Here is a 24,136-nt window from a genome sequence, read left to right as displayed (position 1 = left end):
AAAAATCCAACGGACTACAACCCAAGACTTTTCCTGTACTTCTGCAGTATACAGCCTCTTCAATTTATCTCTGATTTCAGTTATACGGTGTTAAAGACCCCGAGGTGAAAAAAAATCCAAAAAACCCCGTAACAGACTACAACAGACCTCCAGACACCACTGCTTTCATCCACATCAGCCCCGGGAACAGGGGGGATGAGAGCATGAAGCAAGCACAGCCTGCTGAAATACACCCTCGGGTATCAGGCACTGTTATCTCAGCTGCATCTCTGCATGCAGGGCAGGGTCAACAGAAGAATCGCACCACACAGCATCTCAGACTGATTAGGATACTTCAGCATGCTTCTACTAACGCAGCTCCAGAAGTAACTTGTGTTATTGCTACAAAACATGACGAGCAGCAGAAAACCCAAACCCAAGAAATTCCCAAAACGTCGAGACTACCTCCTGACAGCCAATCACCAGTATATTTGTTCCCTGCATAGTACGTTTTCTTTTTTAACTACACTTGAAGAGAAAGAAATAGGAAATAAGGGACAGGTAACAACTATACCCAACTGAACAGAAATTATAACCACCACCTAAGACAAAAGTAAAAACTCTGAAATGCTGTTCTCAATAGCCCGTATTAGCTGCCATTACGTTTCTACTAGTTGTTTTCATTTTAGTATCTTAACTTTTTTTATCCTCTCTGACCACAAAAACACTGAGTACCTTCTAACCTATATGTTGTAGCATACATTGTTATTTCATGTAGTTTTAGACAATCACTTGCCCTTCAGTGACCACCAATCCCATTCAATTTAGCATCTTCATCTAATGAACATTCTGGACATCTTGTCACTGAATGTATCTTTTAGATACTATTTAAAAATCACTCAGATTATAAGTACCTATCTCGTGTATATCCCAGTTTAGGTTCAGTATAATTGATTATATCCTCAGCTGCCCAAGAAGGTGATTGATTTCCACAAAGAATCATCTGAACTTCTTCATGGCTGAAGGAACTCAGCTTCTCCATTGGAAAGACTCTGTTGAAGCCATCTTTAATTTACACAAGATACAGTCATAAACATAGGTAAAAAATAACGTCAGCATTTCAATTGTATTTTAATCAAGCTAGAATCAATCAACAGTTTCTTAATTACGGTAAACAGAACTAACGCAAAGGTGTTAGGAAATTAATGTCTTACCTATTGCATTCAGTTTGTTTTTGAAAGCCATTGTATGCCACCACTTTAAACCAGCACACCCTGAACACCAATTAGTCCACCCACCTAACCACATATATATTCCTCCACATTTAAAATTACCTCTGAATGCCTCCATCTGTTTCTGTATACCAGTATGCATGCAGAAGTCAAACATGAGATCTACATATTCCTCTGCATTATCCATTGTTACAGTCTGCGAAGACAACAGATAAATACTGTAAGAGTTCACTTTGCTTTAGAGTTACTGCTGTTGAAGTTGTAGAAGTAGGTTGTTCCCTTACCTCATCTTCACCACCGGGCTTGAGATCCACAGCTGTAAACCCATACACTTTAGATGAAGGGCAAAACTGAAAATTTAGACTTCAAAATACAAAGACAGTTACTAATCGCAAACAAACCTGATACAGCTTTTGCAAACACACCAGATGTAAAAATGACACCCCACACACCCAAAAGCATTTCACTACATTTGAAAACCACTGTTTGTGAATCATTTTGTATATACATTAACAGTGGTACCACAGTGCAGAACTACAATTAGTAATGGACTACACAGATAATGCATCTAACTACAATTAGTAATGGACTACACAGATAATGCATCTAACTACAATTAGTAATGGACTACACAGATAATGCATCTTTCAAATCTATGGTATGTGCATGTGCGTATTCACCCACTATTTCTTTGGATTTGATAAAGATATTAAACTTTATGAAAGTTTTCAATGGTTATCAGCTTCAAAACTACTTCAAATTGTTTAAATTCAGTTCACAGACTCAAAAAAAGCTTTATGTTGGTTTCCAGCACTAACAGTTATAGGGACACTTAACGTATCGGACATGGAGGCCCTTCAACGGTGCTACTCGCTTTCCCTCTCTAACAAGCCACAGTCAGTTCCGCAGGGCCATAAGCAATCACCAATCACGCAATCCTTGTGGCACAACATGATTTTAACAAATAATCCGTAACATTAATGGAAGAAGAACTACTGTTGTTTCAAAAGGAGCAACTCAAAATCACAGAGGTTGATACCCTGACACAAGTTTACACAGGTACGAGCGCTTTTATGTCTTTGACATTTGCTAAAGCTTAGCACACAAAATGTTCTGCTTAACATGGATTCAAACACTGGCCTGCATGTCTATTAACAGGATCTGAAATTTCATCTGTCCTCTTTAAAAAGTTCTCCAAAAATCTTGATAGATGTCAATAGTCATCACAGCAAAGAGATTACAGATTGACACTTTTCTAAAGGTCTTCACAAGTATTTGTGTGTTTCTAGAGTCACACAGCATTGCGGTGAAGCCACACTTGAGCTTAAACCTTAGGAAACTGAGCAAGCAAGAACAGAAAATCCTCAAACTAAGGAACAAGAACATAGCTACAGATGTCAAACTGGATCTCGCAGCATATTTCAGTGATTCTCCCTTGCAATGATACTATTTAAAATGAAGAAATCTTCATTTTTAATTATACACTTTGACAATTGTCTCTAACGCAACGCTGCGTATTTATAAATACAAAAACTCTTACCCCAAATCCTCTATGCTAAGTGGAGGCCCCGAACCTGATGGATTTTTCAGCATTAATTCCTGTAGTTTTGTGTTCTTTTCATCTTCTGACAGACTTTTGTTGCTTAAAATTTGGCGCCTTTTAATTGCAAGGTCCTTTATTTCTTTTAGAAACCTAGCTCTATGTGGATTTACTAATTCAAAGTCTTCCCATGTTAAAATTCCATTAAACCAGGCAGGAGGTTTAGGTTTTGGTGGATCGAGAATAAATTCCGATTTGGAGTCTTCTTCCAAACTTCCTACTGACAAGGAATCATGCCCTTCTTCTGTAGAAGCCTCCGACTGACTTTCAGTACAGTGCAAGTCTCTGTCACCCCGTGACTCATAAATCAACTTACTCATGTTACTTTTGATGTCCCCCATACACATGAGTTTAAAAAAAGGCTTAGAAATCGGTAAATCCACAAGTCTATTGTCCTGAATGCATTTAGCCAAGAAAATTCCAAGGAAATGAAAGAGTTTGGTTATTCTTTCAAGTTCATCACTGTCTTGTGGGAATGGTGCTGTGAAGAGTCCACATGACCTCTGTACATAGTAGCCAGGGGGTTTCAATCCACCACCAATATCAACCTGATTTAGGAGACACACAGAAAAAAGTTGACATCGTTCAAGGTGAATTTAATCACCTATCTGTGCTGTTTAAGTTACTACATTCTACTTCTCTGTTAAAAAGAGAACAGGTAAGCAAGCAAGCTGTGGAGCAGAGTGGTCATTCTTGACCACAATGAGTGGCTGCTCACTGATCATGCGTTCTTCCCTTCATGGACATCTAGCTCGTTTTTCTTTTAAACAAGTACTCAGTTTAAAATGCAAATTGAAATATACCTGACGAGACTCATCATCTGGAAAATCATCATCACAAAGCCAAGCTCCCAAATCTGTCCTCTGAAACTCCGCTGCCACCAATGCGTAAAATTCCAAGGTAGGACCCAGGCCTGTTCCTTCCTCCCCTAAAAACTCAACCTAGAAAAACATAAGGAATGTTAGTAATGAAAGGAATGAAAGGAAGTCCCAGTGAAACGGTCAGTGTTGGTTATGGAACAGGATATTCAATATCCCAGCCAGTTAGAAATAGCTATCTAACCTTGTTCTGCTAGGCAGATATGCTTTACCTCTAGAACAGATTTTCTGTCTGCATGAATCTGCATGACATTTTCTGCCCATTCCATCAAGGATTCACCTCGCGGAACTTTCACTCTTTCATGTTTGAGGCGTCCAACTCTGAATTCTCCTGGATCATCACGTCGCACTGTGCTTGTGGTCCTTGTCCGTTCAACAGTGGCTTCACGTCTGTTCTGTAGCCATACAATTGCTCTGGAAAAAAACGAAAACCATTTGTTTTAAAACTTCGATGTCCACCAGCACAAAAACTTGAAAGTAGCCACTACGAAAACATTACCTTGTTAAGTACTAATTAAAAATAATAAATAAATCAGAAGGAGGTAAATCTACACACTGAAGTATTTCTCAGAAATATCTGAAATGCCCAAATACGGGCTGCTTTGTATTTTATGAGTTTAGAAAACTAAATAATTTTTAATTACTATGAAGAGCCAGCCATAAACTTCTGATGTAATGGATACCACCAATGAAAACATACAATTCTTGACCTGAATTACTACAGTTTTCAAATTACAGTGGAATGAACAGACAGCAGCATTTACTGTAGTACTTCTTCATCACAGATGCTCAAAACTGTTTATAGACGCTTGTTACAACTTCTGTTACATACTGCAAGGCAGTTGTACATCACCCCATTGATACCTACCAAGTTTTACAGCAAGTTTTACTTACATAAACACTTATTAGAGAAACACAGAAGCAAAGCTGAAGTGCAATCATACACATACAGACCCGTATCAGTGAAGGAAGAGCAGCCGCCTCTAATAGCAGTACTTACATGAAGTCAAAAGTTCAAAATTCTTGTATGTGTTGTCAGCTACGCAGCAATAAACTACAAAGCTACCATCTGTTGGTTGTTTTGCCAGTATGGTCAAGTGTCCTGACACAGACTGAAAGTGTACACACCCAGGTGCCCACATGCATATACACACAGAGTTCATCTGGAGTCTATGAGTTTTAAGAACTATTTCCAGTATTTTAAGAGCTTAAGAAAGCTCTTTACTCAGCAAGTAAATACTACGCAATGTTTCCTGAAAGATCTCTTTAAAACACAGGTTTTTCTAAAACATTACCTTCTTTCAAAAGAAAAACAAGAAAGCAACACATGGTCCAGTTTTTTGGACTATTTTTCCGTAGAAATTCAATTTTTCCATACTAAGATTTAAACCGATGCATTGCAAGACAATACCTTTTCTTCTCTTCAAATGCCTCATTTTACACTCTCCATGAGGCGTTTCTACTGCGTATTACACACAACAGCAATTTTTGCAGCTCACTGCCTACACTTCCTCCTCTTTGGAAAACAAACAAGTGAACAAAAACTGCCAGGGAAACCCACAAAAACTAACCCTTCCTTCTCATTACGTAAAATTAAACTTCCAAAAAGGTTTACGCTGTCTACATACTCTCAAGGTAATTGCTGCTGCAATCAAAATATTAAGGATTCCTAGGTAACAAAGCACTTCAGAGGTTATCCTTAAATATTTTAAGGCCTGGTTTTGTTATAGTTTCATTAAGCAGCTAATACAAACCTTTGAAACAGCATCCTTTTGTTAGATATTGTCTATTTTTTTAAGACTGTAGTGAATTAAAAATAAATGAACCAAAACAAGCAATCACCAAACCACTGTAGGAACTATAAAAATAAAACATGTTCTTTGGTTATGTTTTCAAAAAACATTTAATTCACATTTATTTTCAGGATATTTTCTCTGTTGTTTCTTACTCCTTTATGCAATGAACTGCAACCCAGTTACTGCCTGATAGGACAACCCAGGTAGAGGTACACAAGCAAGTCTTCAGCTGAAGTTGAAAAATGTACTTTCTTCAAAGGAACTTCCTGAAGAGTATCAAACAGAGGACGGGCTACTCAGCATAAGCTTCTGTCATGGTTTAACCTGGCAGGCAGCTAAACACCACAATGCTGCTTGCTCACCCCCAACTGCCCCGTGGGACAGGGGAGAGAACTGGGGGAAAAAAGTAAAATCTTTGGGTTGCAATAAAGACATTTTAATAGGAGAGAAAAGAGGGAAATTAATACTAATAAATAAATGATAATCATGATAAAATAATTAGTGATCCACAATACAGCTGCTTACTACCTGCTGACCTATGTCCAGCCAGTTCTGAGCAGTTTTGGTATTTCCTAATATCCAATCTAAACCTCCCTGCTGCAACCTGAGGCCATCTCCTCTTGTCCTGTCACTAGTTACCTAAGAGAAGAGACCTACCTCCACCTGACTACAACCTCCTTTTGGGTAGGTGTAGAGAGCAATAATGTTCCCCCTGAGCCTCCTCTTCTCCAGACTAAACAATCCCAGTTCCCTCAGCTGTTCCTCAGCAGAGCCTGCAGTGCTATGTGGGGCTGGTGTGACCCAAGTGCAGGACCCAGCACTGAGCCTTGTTGAACCTCATACAACCGGCCTCGGCCCATGGGTCCAGCCTGCCCAGATCCCTCTGCAGAGCCTGCCTGCCCCCAGCAGATCAACACTTCCCCCCAGCTTGGTGTCATCTGCAAACTCACTGAGGGTGCAGTCGATCCCCTCATCCAGATCAACTGTAAAGATACTAAACAGACCTCGTGCCAATACTGAGCCCTGGGGAACACCACCTGTGACCAGCCACCAGCTGGGTGTAACTCCATCCACCACCACTCCCTGGGCTCAGCTGTTCAACCAGCTTTTTACCCAGCGTAGAGTACACCCATCCAAGCCATTTCTTCCCTCGTCTTCCCTTTTTTTCTAATATCCAAAATGCTTTACATTTGGCAAACAAAATCTGTCTTGTTCTGTGAATCAGCAATTAAAAAAATTACTAATAAAAAGAAAGCAGCATTAGTTGAGGGGTTTTTTTTGTGGTTTTTTTTGTTTTGTTGGTTTTTTGTTTTTTTTTTTTTTTTTTTTTTTACCTTGATGCTCCAAATGCTGTGCATGTGAAGTACAACTGTCTTGTTTCAAATGGAATTAAGAAAGGACACTTGCTTGTTAGCTGCTCACACCAGTCTGGCAAAGCTCCACTTGCAAGAGCCAAGGGTTCCTGTAGTTTAATGCAAGGGAAAAAAATAAGTGTTTGTAATATTAGATTCATGTCATCCCAATAAATTTGTAACTAAGTACCTAGACACCCAATACACTCAAGTACGGAGTTTCCACCTGGGCTTGAGCAAGTTCCTCCTTTCTCAGCAACTGCCATTTATTTTATTTTTTTTAAATGCTATGAATGAGAAGTTCACAAAGTTTCTAGGAGTCAAGAGTGAACACAAAGCACTTCGGAGCAAAGACACTACAAGCTGCAGTAAATCTCTGGGATCTGTACTACTCAAAAAACTGTGAGGAGATCTGAATATAGAATTAACTGGAAAGAATTGCTTCTGAGTTTTGCCCAAAAGTGATTAGATACTATGTCCTCAATGCAAGACGACACAAAAGAAACTTGGTAGTAGTAAAGTTGCTCCCCACTGAAATATTACTACAGTCCTTCCTAAAAAGCAAGTATAATAAAAAAAGACTGCAGAAATAATTACTACAAAGATATTTAAGAATACGAAAAACTGAACTTTGTTTTAGTGAATAATCAGAGCAACATCACATAATTTAAAAAAACCCTCAAAAAGTACGTAAGGGTGAAGCAAGTCAAGAATCTTCATCATCTTTAAGTATTTTTTCTAACAAAAAAGTAGTTCTACTGAACATCTTAAAGTACTTGAACAACTACATCTTATGGTTTTCCTTTGAATGCATCTAACTGATCTGCTACCAATATGTTTTTTAAATGCCATTTTTGAAAGCTTTATGTGGAAAATATATACAACAAAATGTTTGTGAACCCTAACACAATTAATTGCCTTTGATACAATATGATCAGACAGACATAGGTACACTACATTCTGTTTGGTGCAGAAAAAAAATTATTCTCTATAATCAAAAGATACAATTTGTTATTTTTTTCTTGGTGTGTTTTATTCAGACTAGTCTGTTTTTACAGAATTTACTCATACAAAATATAAGGAAGTAAGCGCCATATGAAGCAATTCAAAAGTCAAAATGGCAAAACCCCCTAACAATTCCAAAGAAAGTAAGGAATAAGAGTCTTAAAAACAATGTTACATATATACATTGTGCATTATACATTATGTAATACCTCAATCTGTTGCAGAATCTTCGTAGTAATTTTTTTGCTTGTGAATTCATCTGGTGGAAAGTTAAACTGAGGATGCTCATCCCCTTCTGAAAATAATCAAGAGAAAAATTTTCCTTTATTTTGTTTTCATTAAAACATTTAAGAAGCTCTGCTAGGTAACTAACTTACCTTCTTGAGCTGTTCGCGCTGTGTAAGGGTCACTAGCAACTATATACAAAATGCGAAGTAACTGCAGAACATCTTCTACTCCACAGGAGTTCTGCCCACTGCCAGCTTTGGCCTGAGGTTGTTCCTTTGCCAAACTAAGGATATCAGAATTTTGAAGAGTAGAAATGGCCCCCTGACTTAATCCAGACTTTGATCCATGCTCACAAAAATCCTGTAGAAGAATTGTTAAGAATGGAAACTGTATGCATTACTGTATTTAGGATGGTGCACTCCAAGTTAATGATTTGAAAAATCAGGATGGTTACCATGTTCAACCTCAACACTTAGTTATATTGTGGATGGTTCAAATCATGATTCAAATGTATTTTAACATGACCAGAAGACAGAAAAAAAACCGGTAGCAAAACCTAAACTTGATATTGGCACGTGAACATTCAACTTTCCTATCCCTGTCATATCCCTCCTCCACAAGAATCTTTAAAGCTGCAAAACAAAGCACACAGCCATTCATAATAAAAAAGTTTGGATGCAGACATATACCTTGTATGCAGCTATGAGCTGGGAACAATTTCTGTTTTTCCTAATACTTTTATTAGTGCCGGTTAATTTCCAGTGGCGCAGGAAAGCTGAGTCTGCATTCTTCTGCAGGTAGGTTATCAAGTCATTCTTTGGTAATTCGTCAGTGCCAAGGTACTGCTCCACATGCTCTACTGACCAGCAACCCTACAACAGGAACCACCAAATGTTGGCTTTTCCTGATTGTAAAGTCTTCAAGATTTCACATGCATTACACACTGTCTTTTTTAAGGAGCATGCATTTACAAATATACTCACTCATATCCTTTCATCAGTAATCAAAAACTGTTAGTTTTTTTAATGTAGCATTTCAAAAACTGCAGTAAGATTTGTTTTGCTTTTGTCTGAACAGCCACAAAAACATACAAAGTCTTACCATTTTTCCACTTTCTTTCTCTTTATCAGAATCCTTCATTTCTCTGTACATGATTCTAGATACCAAAACAATGAGTTAATATTTCATACTCATAGCACATCCTCTAAATTCTGAAGTTTAAATGATTCTAGATACCAAAACAATGAGTTAATATTTCATACTCATAGCACATCCTCTAAACTCTCAAGTTATACATTGACTCGTTAGACATCGATGACATTTAGATAACATGATGTAAAACAGCAACAGCAGCTGTCCTTTGCTGCACAGAACATCTGGGATACCCTGACACAGCGAAGCTCTTAAACTCATATTTAATTTTCATGATGTCAATATTTATCTTGCAAAACATTTAATTTAGGTTTCCTGAAGTAAGGTTTGAGTAATCAAACAACCTTGATGGTGCAAATTTCCCAAGCCAACTTTAGGTTCTTCACTACACGTGCATCACCTCTTTGAAATTTTGAAGTCCCAGGGTAGATTGCCATGTATTAACTTAGGAGATATTTACAACTATTTCTCATGTTTCATAACTAGAAAACAGTTTTGTTACAGCACACAATTGTTGACCCAAGGCAACTCAGAAAACAGGTGCAATGTGTAAGCACTGCTGAAATCTGAAATACGAGGTTAAAAAACTGCAACCAACTTTTTGCAGTTTTTGCTTTTGTGTAAGTCAGTTTTCTCGTAGGAACAAAGTTACATTGGTGTAGCAAATGGAAAATACGCACAATCATGTAGTCTTACAATTTCTGTCTATTATTTTAAAGTTAGTAAGGTCAAATAAGGGTAGAGAGAACAGCAGAAGTTGGAAGGGACCTCTGGAGACCTAGTCCAATACCCTTGCTCAAATGGCATATTTAAATGGAATTTCCCCTGTTTCAATTTGAGACATTTTATTCTTGTCCTTTTCACTTGTCACAACAAAGAAGAGTCTTCCCTATTCCTCCCATCAGGTGTTCATACACATTGGCAAGATCCCACGAGCCTTTTTTTCTCTCCAGGCTGGACAGTCGCAGGATCTCTGACTCTGTGTGACAAATGCTCCAGAGCCTTTAACCACCACAGCAGCCCTCTGCTGGATTCACACCACTGCCCGTATCTCTCTGGTACCGAGAAGCCCTGAACTGGACATCGCACTCCAGATGTGTCCCACCAGTGCTGAACCGAGGGGGAAGGCTCACCTCCCTCAGCCCTCCTAATGCAGCCCAAGATGCTGCCAGGTCTACAGCTGACTCGCATTCAATTTTATGCCCACCAGGACCCTCAGGACCTTTTCCGCCAAGCTGCTTCCCAGCCAGCTGGCCCCCAGCCCGGACCAGCACACGCAGTTATTTTTCCCCAGCTGCCAGATTTTGCATTTCCCTTTGCAGAACTTCATGAAGTTCCCGTGTCCCCCTTTCTGCAGCCTGATGAGGTCTCTCAGAACAGTAGCACAATCGTCTGGTGAAACAATGATTCCTCTCAGTTTCGCTTTGCCTGCAAGCTTGCCGAGGGTCTGCTCTGTCCCACCATGCAGCTCATTAATGCAGGAGTACCAACCCTTTGGGTACACCAGCTGGGCTCCATTGCCTGCAGGTCAATGGAGTCCATAACAACTGTCACAACCATCTAAGCTTGGCAGTTCAGGCAGTTTTCAGACACTATCTAGTCCATATTTTATTAGTTCACCAATGAGGGCTAAAGTGTTGAAAGCCTTGCTGAAGCTGAGGAAAACAACATCTGCTGCCTTCTGCTCATCCACCGAGCTAGTCATCTTACTATTGAAGGCTACCAGGTTAAGTATCATTTCCTCTTCATAAATCCATGCTACCTACTTCCAGTCACCTTCTTGTCCTTCATTGTTTGAAAATGGTTTCCAGGGCTATTTTCATCACCTTTCCAAGGATGAAGGACAGCCTGACCAGTCCATAGTTCCCTAGATCTTTCTTGCCTTTGGGGAGACTGGAGTGACACTTGCTTTCCTCCAGTCCTCAGAAATGTCTCCCAGTCACCACGACCTTTCAAAGATAATCAAGAGTGGCCGGCTCCTGCAGGTGCATCCCACTGGGTCCCACAGACTCATGTTTCTTTAAGTGCTCCCTAACCTTTTGCCCTTCACATCTCCCACCAGATTCAACTCCAGATAGGCTTTGGCTTTCCTAACCCTGTATCTTCATGCTGGGACAATGACTCTATATTCCTCCTGGGTCACTTAACCCTTCTTCCACCTCTTGCACGCTTCCTTTTTATGTTTTGAGTTCTGCTGTGAGTTTCTTGTTCATCAATGCAGGTCTCCTACTGCCTCTGCCTGACATCCCACACACTGGGATGGATTGCACTTGGGTCTGGAGGAAGTGATCCTTGAAAAACCCCTCACCTCTCCTGGACCTCCCTTCTGTCTAAGACGATATCCCCATGGGATTCTTTCACGCAGATCCCTAAACAGACCAAATTCTCCTCTCTTGGTCAATTGTTTTGACTTTTGAAATATTGTGAACAAGTCACAGCTGAGCATTAGACATTATGTCTTTTTTTGTTTTGTAGTCACAGCACTAGCTATACAACCAGTAAGAACAACCTGACATAAATGGAAGAAAAACTAACTCTAGCATTGCTTCCTACACAGGAGGAAGAAAAAACTAACATTGTTTCACACCTGTTTCCTAACCAGTCACCGTGTTCTTTACACAGAATAACAAACTTGTAAGCTTACGTGTATGTTGGCTCCCAAATACGTCTAAGTTTGTCAGATTTCACATTGCCGTTACAGGAAAGCTGTAACAATTTCTGTACATAGTAAAAGATGGTAGACCGGAAGTTCGTTAGGGGCAATTCCACTTCTCGAGTTGTTCCGAGACCTGAAACTTTCAAGGTGAGTGCTAAACGTGGCGAAGGCATGCACTCAACCTCTTCCAAGAGTTCTGAATGAGGTGTACCTGCATGTAAAAAATCATTTGAGAAGCCATTAATACAGAAATATATAAAGCATGACAAGTTGGCTCAAACATTAATAATAATAATAAACTAGCTCAATAAGGAAGCGTGAAGCGTTCCTGCACACATGTCAAAGAGATGATCCTCAGTTCTAACTAGGAACTATATTTAAGGGCTGTAACTGCAGTACTTCTTTATGCCAGTACAGCTAACAGGTATTTCTGAAATGCCTACTGATCCTTACATCTTCATAACATCCCCTTTAATATGACGACAGCACATGCATTCTTTTCATACACAGCATCCTCCTGTTGTATTGACTCCTTTCAGTTCACCAAAATCAACAGTGGCTTGTTTCCACATAAGCTCAACCTATGTATTCCTTTCTGTAATGAGTACTGACTTCACCCACACTGCTGACCAAGAATGAACTAAAGATCAAGATGACAGGCGCTACGCTGCTGGTCATACCAACTGCTCAATCACCGTGTCAGCTTCCCCCCTGCCTCTGCTCTGGACTCTTTCAACAAGCCCTCTCCAAACAAATCTATTTTGGGTAGCTCAACACACAGATTGCTCTCTGCAGCTGGAACCAGACATAGCAAGGCATCTATCACTAGTCCAAGTGAAATTCATGAGTATGCTTGTTTCACACAACATTTAATTTACTTTTCCCTCAATAACACTCGAAGCTGCAGAGGTAGACAAAACTCTCATTCAAACAGAGAAAAGCCATGCAGCCACAAAAGCATGTTGTACTGGTCAATAGTAATAGGATCCCCAAAGCCCAATGGACCCTTAACAGAGAGTCTCCATCCCAAAACCAGACCAACGATCACAAATGCCTTGTCAGCATACCTGGTGGAGGGATTTCTAGGTCAGTTGTCTGTTGAACATTAGTACGACCAGGTCTTGGGTCAAAAGCAGGAACCAGAGCAGAAAACTGCCTTTTCAATACATAATCATCATCCCATGTTCTTCTGCGGCCTCCTTTGGTTTCATACTCCTCTTCTTCCTAAAAAAAAAAAAGTAGTAGTTTTTTAGATTCTACTACAAAGAATCATTTGATCAAATATTTAACAGTCAGTTAGGGAATATAGCAGTTATGTAAACTAAAACTCACACAAAAGATACCAAAGCTGGCACGTAACAGTATTATTTGCATCTAACTGGTCAAGCAGGAATCCAGAGAATTATCAAAACCACAGACATACAAAAATCCACATAAATGGGCTAACCTTACACCAGGTGTATCTACAGTTCTTGGAAAGAATGAAACTTTCCATGAAGCACCAAAGTATAGGGAAATACAGACTACTGTAGACCAGCAAACTTGGTGTAGGTGTAGATGTTTTGTGTATTCCACAAAGTTTGGAATATCAACAATTCAAATAAATCAATGGTGTCAAAATAAACATAGTTTTTTCTGAAAATAAGAAGTATTTTTTTGAATGTATACACATTTTACCCAGAGATTAAATCAAATCCCAAAATAATGGCACTATTATGGTGAGAAGAAATCTAATTTTCAATAAGCTGTAGCAAGTACTGCTTATGACTTTTCTACAACACGCTTTTAATCTGTTCAACTCCTCATCGATAAGAATTACATAGCGTATCCAAGGGAACAGAACTGGAACACCAGAAAGGAAAATTTTCTTTTCCAGATCCGATTCTTGCTGTGTAATCTTAAGTAAAGGCTAATTTAGCTATTTCTGCTTCTTCCTATGAACAATAATAGTAACTCCATGTAATAATTTCTGAAAAGTGATCAACAATCTACAAACTAAGGTTATTTTTTGCATGTAGATCCACTTAAACAGTACTGGCTTTTCCATGCCTAACTTCACATCTTTATGCAGAAGGTGAAATAATGAAATATTCAGGAATATAACTGAATTTCTATTAAAAGCATAATCACCGTAGGTTAAAATGCTCATTTTTTGGTTCAAATGACTAAAAGTTTGCATAGTAATTACAAGAGTAAGTTTCTCTAAGTCCATAAAACAATATTTACATCTATGTAATAAACACTAAGTTATCATTAGTGAAGTCTTAAATTTTTTACTCTTAGACCTTGCAATATCCATTCTGATCACTTCAGTAGTGGTAGAAGACCAAGCATTATTCATACCACTAAAGAACAACCAAACGAAAAGCCAGAACTCACAATAATGTAGGCAACAGCCATGTGGACTAACCTGCTGGAGTCTGACTTGCCCTCCCCTTTTATTTTTTTAAGAGATAATTCCTCTGGCATATTTAATTATTACAGTTTACTTCACACAGCCCTACAGTTAAACATGCCCCAGAACTGTATCACCACAAAATTCAGCAGCCTACCCCCAAAGTTATACCATTTTATCAGCCAGTAAACTACTGATCCATCATTTCTAGTCTGTCAGCTTGTCCCCAGGTTGGTTTTAAGATGTTAATTCTGGCCTATAAGGTCTCAGGGTGTGCTGGTGTTCAAAAACACTTTTCTGCGGAATAAATGTTGAAGGTGTGCAATCAGACTTCTACAGAAAGGGGACTGCCCCGTAAGTTGTCCTATCTAGTGAGGCCTTGCAATTTTATCACACCCACTTCAGTGCATGAGAAAACAGCTTTCTTAATACTCAATTATATGCAAGAATGGGGAAAAGGGACAATGAACTGTCTTTGTAAAGTAGTATTCAGTTTGCAGCCCCCGAAAAGTGTAACATGATTCCAACTTTGGCATTTACAAGTCCTAATGGACAGGTACTCCAAACTAGTAGTCCAAAATCTAAATACATTTATTTTAATTAATGGGAAGACTATAGCTAGGACCCCATATCATCAAAAGAATCTGTGGATTTTTAATGCATCTGTTAGCCAATTAAGATATTATCTATGTTAACTATACTGTACCATAACTTCCTCATATTCTTGATCTTCTTGGTTATCATCTTCATTTTCATCATCTTCTTCATCTGGTTCAGGTAGATCCTCATCATCATCTAACTCTGCCAACAGAGTACTAGCTCGGCAGCTATCAAGAAAATCTATAATACATACATATACACGTATTTACATACAGAACAAAAGCCAAGAATAACTTTTAAAGCAAAATTTTGAAAATTAAAGAACAGGAGCACTGGGAAGAGTGATAAAACAAATCTCACTTAAACAAGCAAAAGAGAGAACTAAAACACTGCTTATGGCATAATAAGATTAAAAGCTGTGATAAAAGCATACACCTGACAAAAAGTCCAGGGGTCTAGTCAATAGCATAACTAACAAAAGAAGCACTTAACATTTGTATAATTGAGAGTGATCAGCAAGTGATCGGTTTCTCATTCGCTTATATCAAATGTTTCATAATTACACTTATTATAAATTAAAAAAGATCGCAAAAAATGGTACACAAATGTATACTGCTTCTATGTCTAATTAATTTAATAACAGATTAGTGATGTAATTTCCACTGAGAATGTGTGGCTTAGACCTCAAGTTACAATGTAAAGGACATCTAAAATAACCATTTAAAAGTGATAATTTTAAAGACTCAATTGCTAATTGATTAACAAGAAGCTGAAGACAGATACAAAGTTCATTTTCACCCACCTAGTACTAACACTTCAAAACCAACCTCCCAAAACCAGAAAAGTTGACAGCCATCCAAGGTGGACTGAGATGTACCATTGAAGTTTTAAATTTTTCTGTACACATATAAACTATCTATACCACCCAAACACCCTTCAAATTGCTGTTAATGCCCCAACAGAAACTTTAAGGAAACTATTTGCCCCATTTTTTATGATGTATTTTAAGACTTGTCACATAATCAAACTATCAAATGAACCTTAATTAAAAGAGTAAGGGGAGATGGCATATGCATATATCTTCATCGACTGCCTCCAAGCAGCTCAATTCCAATATCCATTGAAATTACCAGATATTTTTCAAGCAATTTCAATAGGCAGCTAAATAGAACACAACCTTAATCCAATCAAATCCTAAAGAAATCAAGTATCTTTTCTTTCAAGAACATCTCACAATGCAATAAACTTCACATTAGGAAGTACTTTCCCATATCTAGCCCAGATTTTTCTTGACTTCATTTCATCAGCTTGATTCCTAGATATTATCAACCTAGTTACATAAATCTTCTCTCACCGTGTTCATATCCTGCAAATAACTTCTGTCCCAATGTCTGTTTCTAGCTCAGAGTGTCCACCTAACAACTCTGAATTTTGTTCCTCAAATCACATAATTCCATTCTCTGTGTCATTTTCATTTCTGTCTTCTTTCCAATTATTTTTTCAATTACTATTATGCTACTGAGATACATGGAACCTTATACACTGTTTTAAGTGTATAATGCACCTAATGGCAGATGCTTTTCAATTACTGAGTAATACAAGGTACCTCAGACTGAGCATGTAACATGCCTATACAATGCAATGAGGAACAACATTTGGATTTTAATTAGAAGTTCATATGCAAACTACGTTAGATACTAAACTGACTTAAGGAAAAGGTTAAGTTCCTAAATAAAATATACCATAAATAACAATGTGGGATAGAAACTACTGAAAATAAAAGACCTGAAAACATAAGGAAATACTACTATTGGTTACAGTAATATAGTAAATAGTACTACTAAAAGTTAACATTATTTTACTTACTGCCTTACAGAACTAGTAAATATGACAAGCTCAACTTTCAAATACTTTTCAGTAAATAAGCTACTACAGGAGAAAATCACAGTAACAGAAAAAAAGGAAAAATCATTAATGGGAAGTCTGCTTACGTTCATTTAAAAATGAAACTTACCATATAAAGAATATTCTGCCTCCTGACCTGTATCGCTCTCACTAGATGTTGATGTTAGGCTAGTAGTTAGAGTATTACTAAGCGACTGACCAACAGATAAAACTGTAGTTGCTGTAGCTACATTGCTGCTGCTAGTAACACTGGATGTAGACATGGTCACTGTTGATGTGGTACCAGTTGTAGTCAGATTAGGAAAACTTTGGGCACCCATAAGAGGAGAAGCTATAGATAAAGATATGGTAAGATAAAATAAATGATTTGACGAAGAGTACAATTTACATGCATGATCCTGCGTTGAAAAATATATTTGGGGTCGAAAAATTATCAGATGTGTTATTTTACAATTAAGAACAACAAAATAAAGGGGAAGGGTTTCCCAGTGCAAAAGTGCACTCTACAATGCAGATGCCCACTTCTGAGCATATTCCTTTGCATACATTTAAAACAAATTTTATTAAATAAATCTCCAAATCCCACCATAAATCTGAAATCACTTAATTTCATTTTCAACATATGAGAAGTATTTCTGAAGTCTGTTATTCCGATACTGTGTCTGTCTTAAAGCCTAAAACATAATGTAACCTCTAAACAGCAAAATAATTAAAGTTATACAGGGAAAACAGTTTAACTATATATAAACAAACTGAGAACAGAACATAATAAGACAAACATAGAATTTGTGATTTTTGTGCATTTTTCCGAAGTTCTTAAAGCAGCTCTGACTTGTTACCTTTCACATAACCATTAGCACAAATAGCAACAAGTTCAGGCAACAAGCCTTAGTTGGCAGTACTATGAAGCATGTGACTGAATATCTTACTTATGGTGGATGATTTATATTATTATTTTTCAGAATAAGCAAGCAACAGCTAAGAAGTTACCTTACTGCACATTCAAATAAAACACAGTAGATGCATTTTAGTTAGCAACTGAAACACAACTGAATTCACCGTAAACTCAACAGAAAGAATTTCAGATAGTGTACATAACTGAGTGTAAGTTATATCTATGTGCAACTACACATTTACATCCCAATCTTCCAAATATTTTCTTGCAGGCTTATCTGCAAACACAGGAAATTAATCACATTTGCATGTGCAAATTTGAGGGGTCACCTATACTTACATTTAAACCAATCTGCCTTTTCTAAAATTTATCAAATGCAAGTTTTGCAGTTTTCCAGTGAACATTTTCATTATTGTAGCTTATGAAAACTAAGGCAGTGCTTTCTTATAAAAAAAGAATAAATATCTAAATTCTGTATTTCAGACTATTATTACCAAGGTTTGCAAAGGCTACTACCCTTGAAAAAGGATAAAATACAACAGATTCTTCCCCTAAGTGCATTTGGTAGCTATTTGAGAAAAATTAGTATTACTGTTTCTGGGTTTGCTGTTTGTCAGTTACTCCCACACCAAGGAACCTAAGTAACAGTTTTTAAATAAAAATATAAAAATGCAAATAAAATCTCAGCAAAGGTGGCCCAAAGCAGGTACAGTGCTTGAAACTATTTCTATGCAGGAGAGAGTGAAGTTTAAATTTGGGGTTGTTAATAAGCCCATGCTTATCTCTATGAAAGCATGGAAATCTTCTAAACCAAAGGGTTTTTTTGTTGTTTAAGAACTTGAAAATAAGCTGTTCAGTATTCATATCTTCCACTCCAATTAATAATAGGAAACTCTTTGCTGCTACCATAAACAGAAAAAAAAAATAATCAAGTGTCAGCATTTCACTTGCTCAGACTTCAAAAGCAAATTGAAACCGGCTACTCTAGACACCACTTAACTGCTGGCAAATACTGATGTTTTAAAATGCAACCACTACAGCAAGTCCAGAAAGACTTACATCACTAACCATGATTTCAGGCTTCAGTTTTTTGTCGGGTTTTTTTTGTTTGTTTGTTTTGGGTTTTTTGGTGTTTTGGTTTTTTTAAAAAGAAACTGGACAGACCAAAACAAATAAAAAAAACAAACACCCAACCCCAAAACAAAAAATATCCAAGCATTTTACAGTATTCTAATAGAACTCTGGTCAGATTGCTCAAATTCAGTCTCTGATCTCTTTCTGGGGCACAAGTTTCCATTTACAGTTTCTACTTGTATAAAATGTATAAACCAAAATAATTCCTACATGAGGGATAATTTTAAATATATCTTCTAATATTAAATCTAATGTTTAATTTGCCACATTCTTATTTCCAACTTCAGTACTGTATGATATCAAACATTCATAAAATCTGTCAAATATACTGTTGAACTATCTTACTATGTTTTTCAAAGGTGCCGTCTCTCTCCTCCCAGCACAAAACTACCTCTAAAATCGAAGCACTGGCTATCTTCCTAAAAGGGGATCAGTTACTAGAAATCTTCCCTTGAGTTATCTTACATACATTTTTAATGCAGGCTGCAGATGTTCCCTCCCCCCTCCTCATCACAGTATGAATGTAAGAATACATTAAAAAAAAAAAAGCCTTCCCAACAAAACAAGAAAACACTCACTATTAAAAAAAATATCTAGAAATGCTAAAAGCAAACACCACGTTTTTAAATACAAAAAGCACAAAAATCCTAGAAAGGCATGACAGCTTAACAAGAAACTGAGTGCTTCTTTCTGGCTTGGGTAATTTTTCTTTTTCTAACTTGCCTACCCTATGAAATGCAGCTCTCCAGTTAAAATACTATCACTGGCACTGAACAAAATACCTAACAAGGCTGGCTGAGTAACAACTCTGATGGGAGCATGCTGAAAATTCACAAAAGTGAACCCACAACAAGCAGGTTTACAACTTACTTGCTAACACCTTAACCTTACATATAACCTGAGAACAGGCAGCTGTTAAAGCATGTATGTAATGCCATTTAAAGCACTGTTAACTACAAACTTCCTTGCACTTGATATGCCAAAGCTAAGCCTTAATGACCATACCATCTTTAGAAAACACACACAGTGTTAGAGTACATTAAGTTACTCTGCCTGACAGAATGCAGGAATCTACTAAAATCTCATCATACTGCAGTTCACTTTTTTCTTTTTACTGTGTTCATAGTTCCTAAACTCAGGGACTTCACAACACACGTAAACTGCCTTTCCTGAGGAAATAGAAACAGAAATGGCCTGACATAAGGTGAGTATGCATAATCTACACAGAGCAGAATGCAAAAGTATCCCACATTAGCTACTGTTCTTCCAGCCTCATGATCTAAACCATACTCTCCCTCTTCCTAAACATGTAAAAGACATCAAATTCAAATTATTTTCTATTTGATGGGTACCACAGCGTAATCTGACATCACAGGGCAACGTAACACTTTGCAGCTGACAGGAACTCTTTGAGCTCTTCATGAGTTCCACAGGTACACACAAGGTCAATGCTGCTCTAATTTCATTCCTCTATCAGGCCAACAGTATCCAAACTTAATTAAGTCTAACGAAAGCCAAAGAAACAACAAAAGCATCAACTAAAAATAAACACAGTTCACTTACTTGCAGTACTCATGACATTTCTTCCCAAAGTATTAGTATTGTTATCACTGCTACTTCGGCTTAAATTCATATTGTTTGTGGCATTGGTACGTGCTATGTTTGCCACTCTTCGTACAAAGGACTCCAGGCTGGAAGTTTCTCGAGATGATAAGTTAGGAACGCTTGCACTGGAGCTCATTGGTGCCCCAGCAGCCAACAAAGAACTGACCGAGAGTCTGTTACTTGCTGAAGAGCTTAGAGGTCGCTGGGAAGCTGCTTCTTTGTTAGTCAGTTCAGAGACTGAACTCACGTCAGGAGAGCTTACGCTAACAATTCCCATGGATATAGCACTGGACTCCCCCGGAGTACGTATTGAGTTATCAGGACCTAACTTCCTCTCTGCATTTTCGTTTCCCATGTCCGCTGTTAAGGTGCTGGTGCTTGCACTGGAAGATGACCCTACTTCAGCCTGGGGTACACTATCAGCGGAAGACAGAACAACAATTGGTTCATGGACGTCAGTGCCTGAAACTATATTTTGCTCCATTACACTCTCTGATCTCCGCTCCATTTTGGTCGAACCCAAGCTGATGTCGCTGCTACTGGCCACGCTACACACAGAACTGCTGCTTCCTTTTCTACTTGAGGAGCCTGCAGCAGCAGTCGTCTTGTCTGGACAGTTGTTTTTCACCAAGCTGCTCCATGACTGCGTTGTGCCTGAAACAGTGGATGAAACAGGTTTGGGTGATGCCGCTGAATCAGGGTCGTACCCTGGTGCAAGCTTGAGGTCAAACTTTCCTTCTGCGCCCATACGGTAAGAGTTAGAGCCACCAGCATCCCAGGTGACATCAATCCAGCCTGGAAAGGGACAGGAGTTTGTGAGATCCAGCAGAAAGCAGACAGGAGCGTGTCAGACAGTAGCTCCACAATGTGGGATCAGCTTCTCATAAGGGGTGCATGCCTGGATTAATAAAGTCACTAAACAACCCTTAATGCCAATTCAAAATGAAGTGTTTAAACAATTTGGTATTTTAAAATGTTCTTTTACTTTAGACTGAGGCAGCAAGCATCATCCGCCTCTATCTTTAGGGGCCCAGAATCCAGCCAAAAGTAAGGCTTCCTTCAGGAAGGAACCTGAACTACTAAAATCTTCCAACATTTTATTATTAGATTCTCTAATAACAAAAATGTATCACCACAACTTTATTATATCTATCAAGCAACTGTTATTCTTGCAAGGACATTCTACAATGTTTTTCTTTGTTGGATGCTTGTGGATAAGCATATTTACCTGACAGAACACATTTTATGAAACTGATTAGTTTGTGATTTCCTATTCTTGCCCTATAAAGTGAAAGAATTAATTCACTGATACTCAGCTTTTTAGTTCAATAATTTACACAGACTCAAACATTTCTTATTCATAGGAAAAGTCTTACAGCAGTCAGTTAAGGACCACTTCCAAGTAAGATTTCAGGGTTGCGGGAAGAATAAGTTTCACAAAACAAAACTTTATACTGGGACCAAAACAACACTGAAAAGAGATCCTACTCTTAAATTCCTTTATTAAATTACTATTTGGAGTACTTTTTTTTTTTTTTTGAGTATAGTATTTTTTAACAGTTAAAGTGTAGTAAATCTGCAATAATGAGGATAACATGCAAAATTTAGCTAACGAGGACAGAAACAGGGGCAAAACAATTTATTTTTGCTTGTCTGAGTATGTACAACAATCTCGGAGTCACCAAAAATAATTCCTTCTAGTATTTCTTATTGTACACTAACTGTAACAAAACAGTGTCACTATTTTAATTGATACACAGTTGCTTTAAAAATAAAATCTCTAAAGCTCAGTCATCTTTTGTAACCTCAGAGAAATTCAAAACAAGATGTCGAGTCCAGATGTGCACACGTATTTTTCTTTAATAAAATAAAAGAGAGCTAATTTGAAGTAAAATGTTCTTTTAGTACTGTCGGGTTAACTTCTACCTTTTGACTACTCTAAAGTCATCACTTTGACACCAAAATAGAAGATCACAAGCAATTTTCTATTTAAAAATATCACTTTGGAGGTAAAGTATTTAAAAATGGATAAAGTTTTCAGATATGGTAGACATCTCACGCCCACATGAGCAGGTTTAGATTACATTATTCTTGTATGACTTTATTCTATCTTCATGAGCTATATCCGAGTAGCTTCATGTCACTAAACCTCTGAAGGTTGTGAAGCAAGTCTGAATTTTTTCTTTTTCACAGTTTATTCACCTTTCTTATTAAATACAAAAGGAAAAATGTAATTCCATACTGTAGTTGAACAGTATAATTTTTTCCCTTTGTGAGTGTCTGAACAGAGTATTTTGTAAAAGGATAACTAAAAAACTGTTCTTTTTTTGTATAGTTCCTTTTTCTAAAATATTAATTACAAACAGTTTCAAATCTGCGCAATTTTTTTAATACTTAAGTGTGTACTTGGAGTCTTACTGCTGCACCACTACAGCCCTAAAACAACTTAAGATTTGTCAACACTTGTGAATAATGGCAAAAAAGTCACTGGGATACTATTTTCAAAATTCTTTTTGAAAGACAACTGTGGCAGAAGTAAGAGTATGCTGATACACATTTCACATGGTTTGGCATTACCATTTGATAAATTTCACTTATGCTTAAATGGGAAAGTTTTGCCGGAACATAGGAATGAAAACTGATTTAGCGGAATGCTACTCACCAATAATACCTAAAGTCTTCAAAGTGAGAATGTAGCTATGGATACTGTTGCATCTGATAAGAACAATACACAGATGATGGAAGAATTCCCTACAAGCTATACTGAATGCCTTAAATACGATTCAAAGTTTCAAAACATTTTAATTTAGACATTGTACTTTGGCTCCTTCTCCATGTTTGAGAACTGACAACTCAACAAACTAGAAGAAATTTTAAAACCTAGCTAAGAATGAGCCGAAGAGTGGCTGAAGATGCTTCAGAAACAAGGCAAGTCTTCTACACCCCAAAACAGGGGGAAGAGAGGGAAAAAGGTAGAAAGCCTGTTCAGCTGACAAGATCATCACCTCTTCTGGAGCCTCTTCAGTATCTTAGCTGCCTAAGCACTGACTTCCTTGGCTGTTGCAGGTTTTTATTTTGCTCCATACATGAATTACTTTTCATGCTTTTAATTAAAACAATAACAACTTGATCCCAATGAAGCTAGCAAGGTAGGAAAGGTACAGGACACAACAAAAGTCAAGAAAAATATTGCAAATGCTAAGCTAGAAGAAACGAAGAAGGTAATAATAGATTTTGCAGGCCCACAGCTTAATTACTTTGCATCAGTCACCTTTTTCTTCTTTATAACAAACATCTAAACAACTTGGTATTTTAATCAAAGCTCTACAGAAGTTTCATTTACAGCAAAATTATTTTTTTCATGCATTAAAACGGAATTTCACAAACGGACCACAACACTTGTAGTATTAGAGTTCCTTCTCCCCAAAATATTCACAATTTTATTAACTTCCACAACACACTACAAAGGAAATACTTTAACGCTACCCGTTCCACATGAACTAATCATGCCATGGACGTTTACAAATTCAGACAATTTGTGCTCACCATTATGCAACTCTCCTGTAACAGTGCCTTCACCCTGAGGGCTTCCATCCTGATCTCTCCATTTCCAGTCAATTCCTCTGATTACACGAGCTCCTGGAACCATATATTTCAACACCTGAGAACGGACCAGACGTCGCTGCCTTCGCAGATTTGCTTCAGCTTCTTTAGCAGCTTTTCC

General features: G+C 37.7%; 1 protein-coding gene across 10 annotated transcripts in view; it reads right to left on the bottom strand.

Moving 5' to 3' along the window:
- HECTD1 (HECT domain E3 ubiquitin protein ligase 1) overlaps positions 1-24,136 on the bottom strand; it is a 64,799-nt gene that overhangs the window by 1,824 nt on the left and 38,839 nt on the right. For 4 of the 10 annotated variants that reach the window (XM_055793575.1, XM_055793577.1, XM_055793576.1 and 1 more), the window contains exons 24-40: positions 23,959-24,135; positions 20,371-21,207; positions 16,888-17,109; positions 14,980-15,113; positions 12,946-13,102; positions 11,867-12,089; positions 9,172-9,226; positions 8,760-8,942; positions 8,220-8,430; positions 8,052-8,137; positions 6,820-6,947; positions 3,902-4,103; positions 3,615-3,752; positions 2,752-3,359; positions 1,496-1,574; positions 1,314-1,407; positions 894-1,044 (exon numbers count right to left, since the gene is read on the bottom strand). In XM_055793575.1, the coding sequence (XP_055649550.1) occupies positions 894-1,044; positions 1,314-1,407; positions 1,496-1,574; positions 2,752-3,359; positions 3,615-3,752; positions 3,902-4,103; positions 6,820-6,947; positions 8,052-8,137; positions 8,220-8,430; positions 8,760-8,942; positions 9,172-9,226; positions 11,867-12,089; positions 12,946-13,102; positions 14,980-15,113; positions 16,888-17,109; positions 20,371-21,207; positions 23,959-24,135 (3,685 nt within the window). The remainder of the gene's footprint in view (positions 1-893; positions 1,045-1,313; positions 1,408-1,495; positions 1,575-2,751; positions 3,360-3,614; positions 3,753-3,901; positions 4,104-6,819; positions 6,948-8,051; positions 8,138-8,219; positions 8,431-8,759; positions 8,943-9,171; positions 9,227-11,866; positions 12,090-12,945; positions 13,103-14,979; positions 15,114-16,887; positions 17,110-20,370; positions 21,208-23,958; position 24,136) is intronic. The other 6 variants (XM_055793580.1, XM_055793581.1, XM_055793582.1 and 3 more) reach the window with 4 other exon arrangements.

Source organism: Falco peregrinus, chromosome 1 (genome assembly GCF_023634155.1).
Source record: "Falco peregrinus isolate bFalPer1 chromosome 1, bFalPer1.pri, whole genome shotgun sequence".
NCBI classification, from domain to species: Eukaryota; Metazoa; Chordata; class Aves; order Falconiformes; family Falconidae; genus Falco; species Falco peregrinus.
This window is presented reverse-complemented; position numbering and strand designations above follow the sequence as displayed.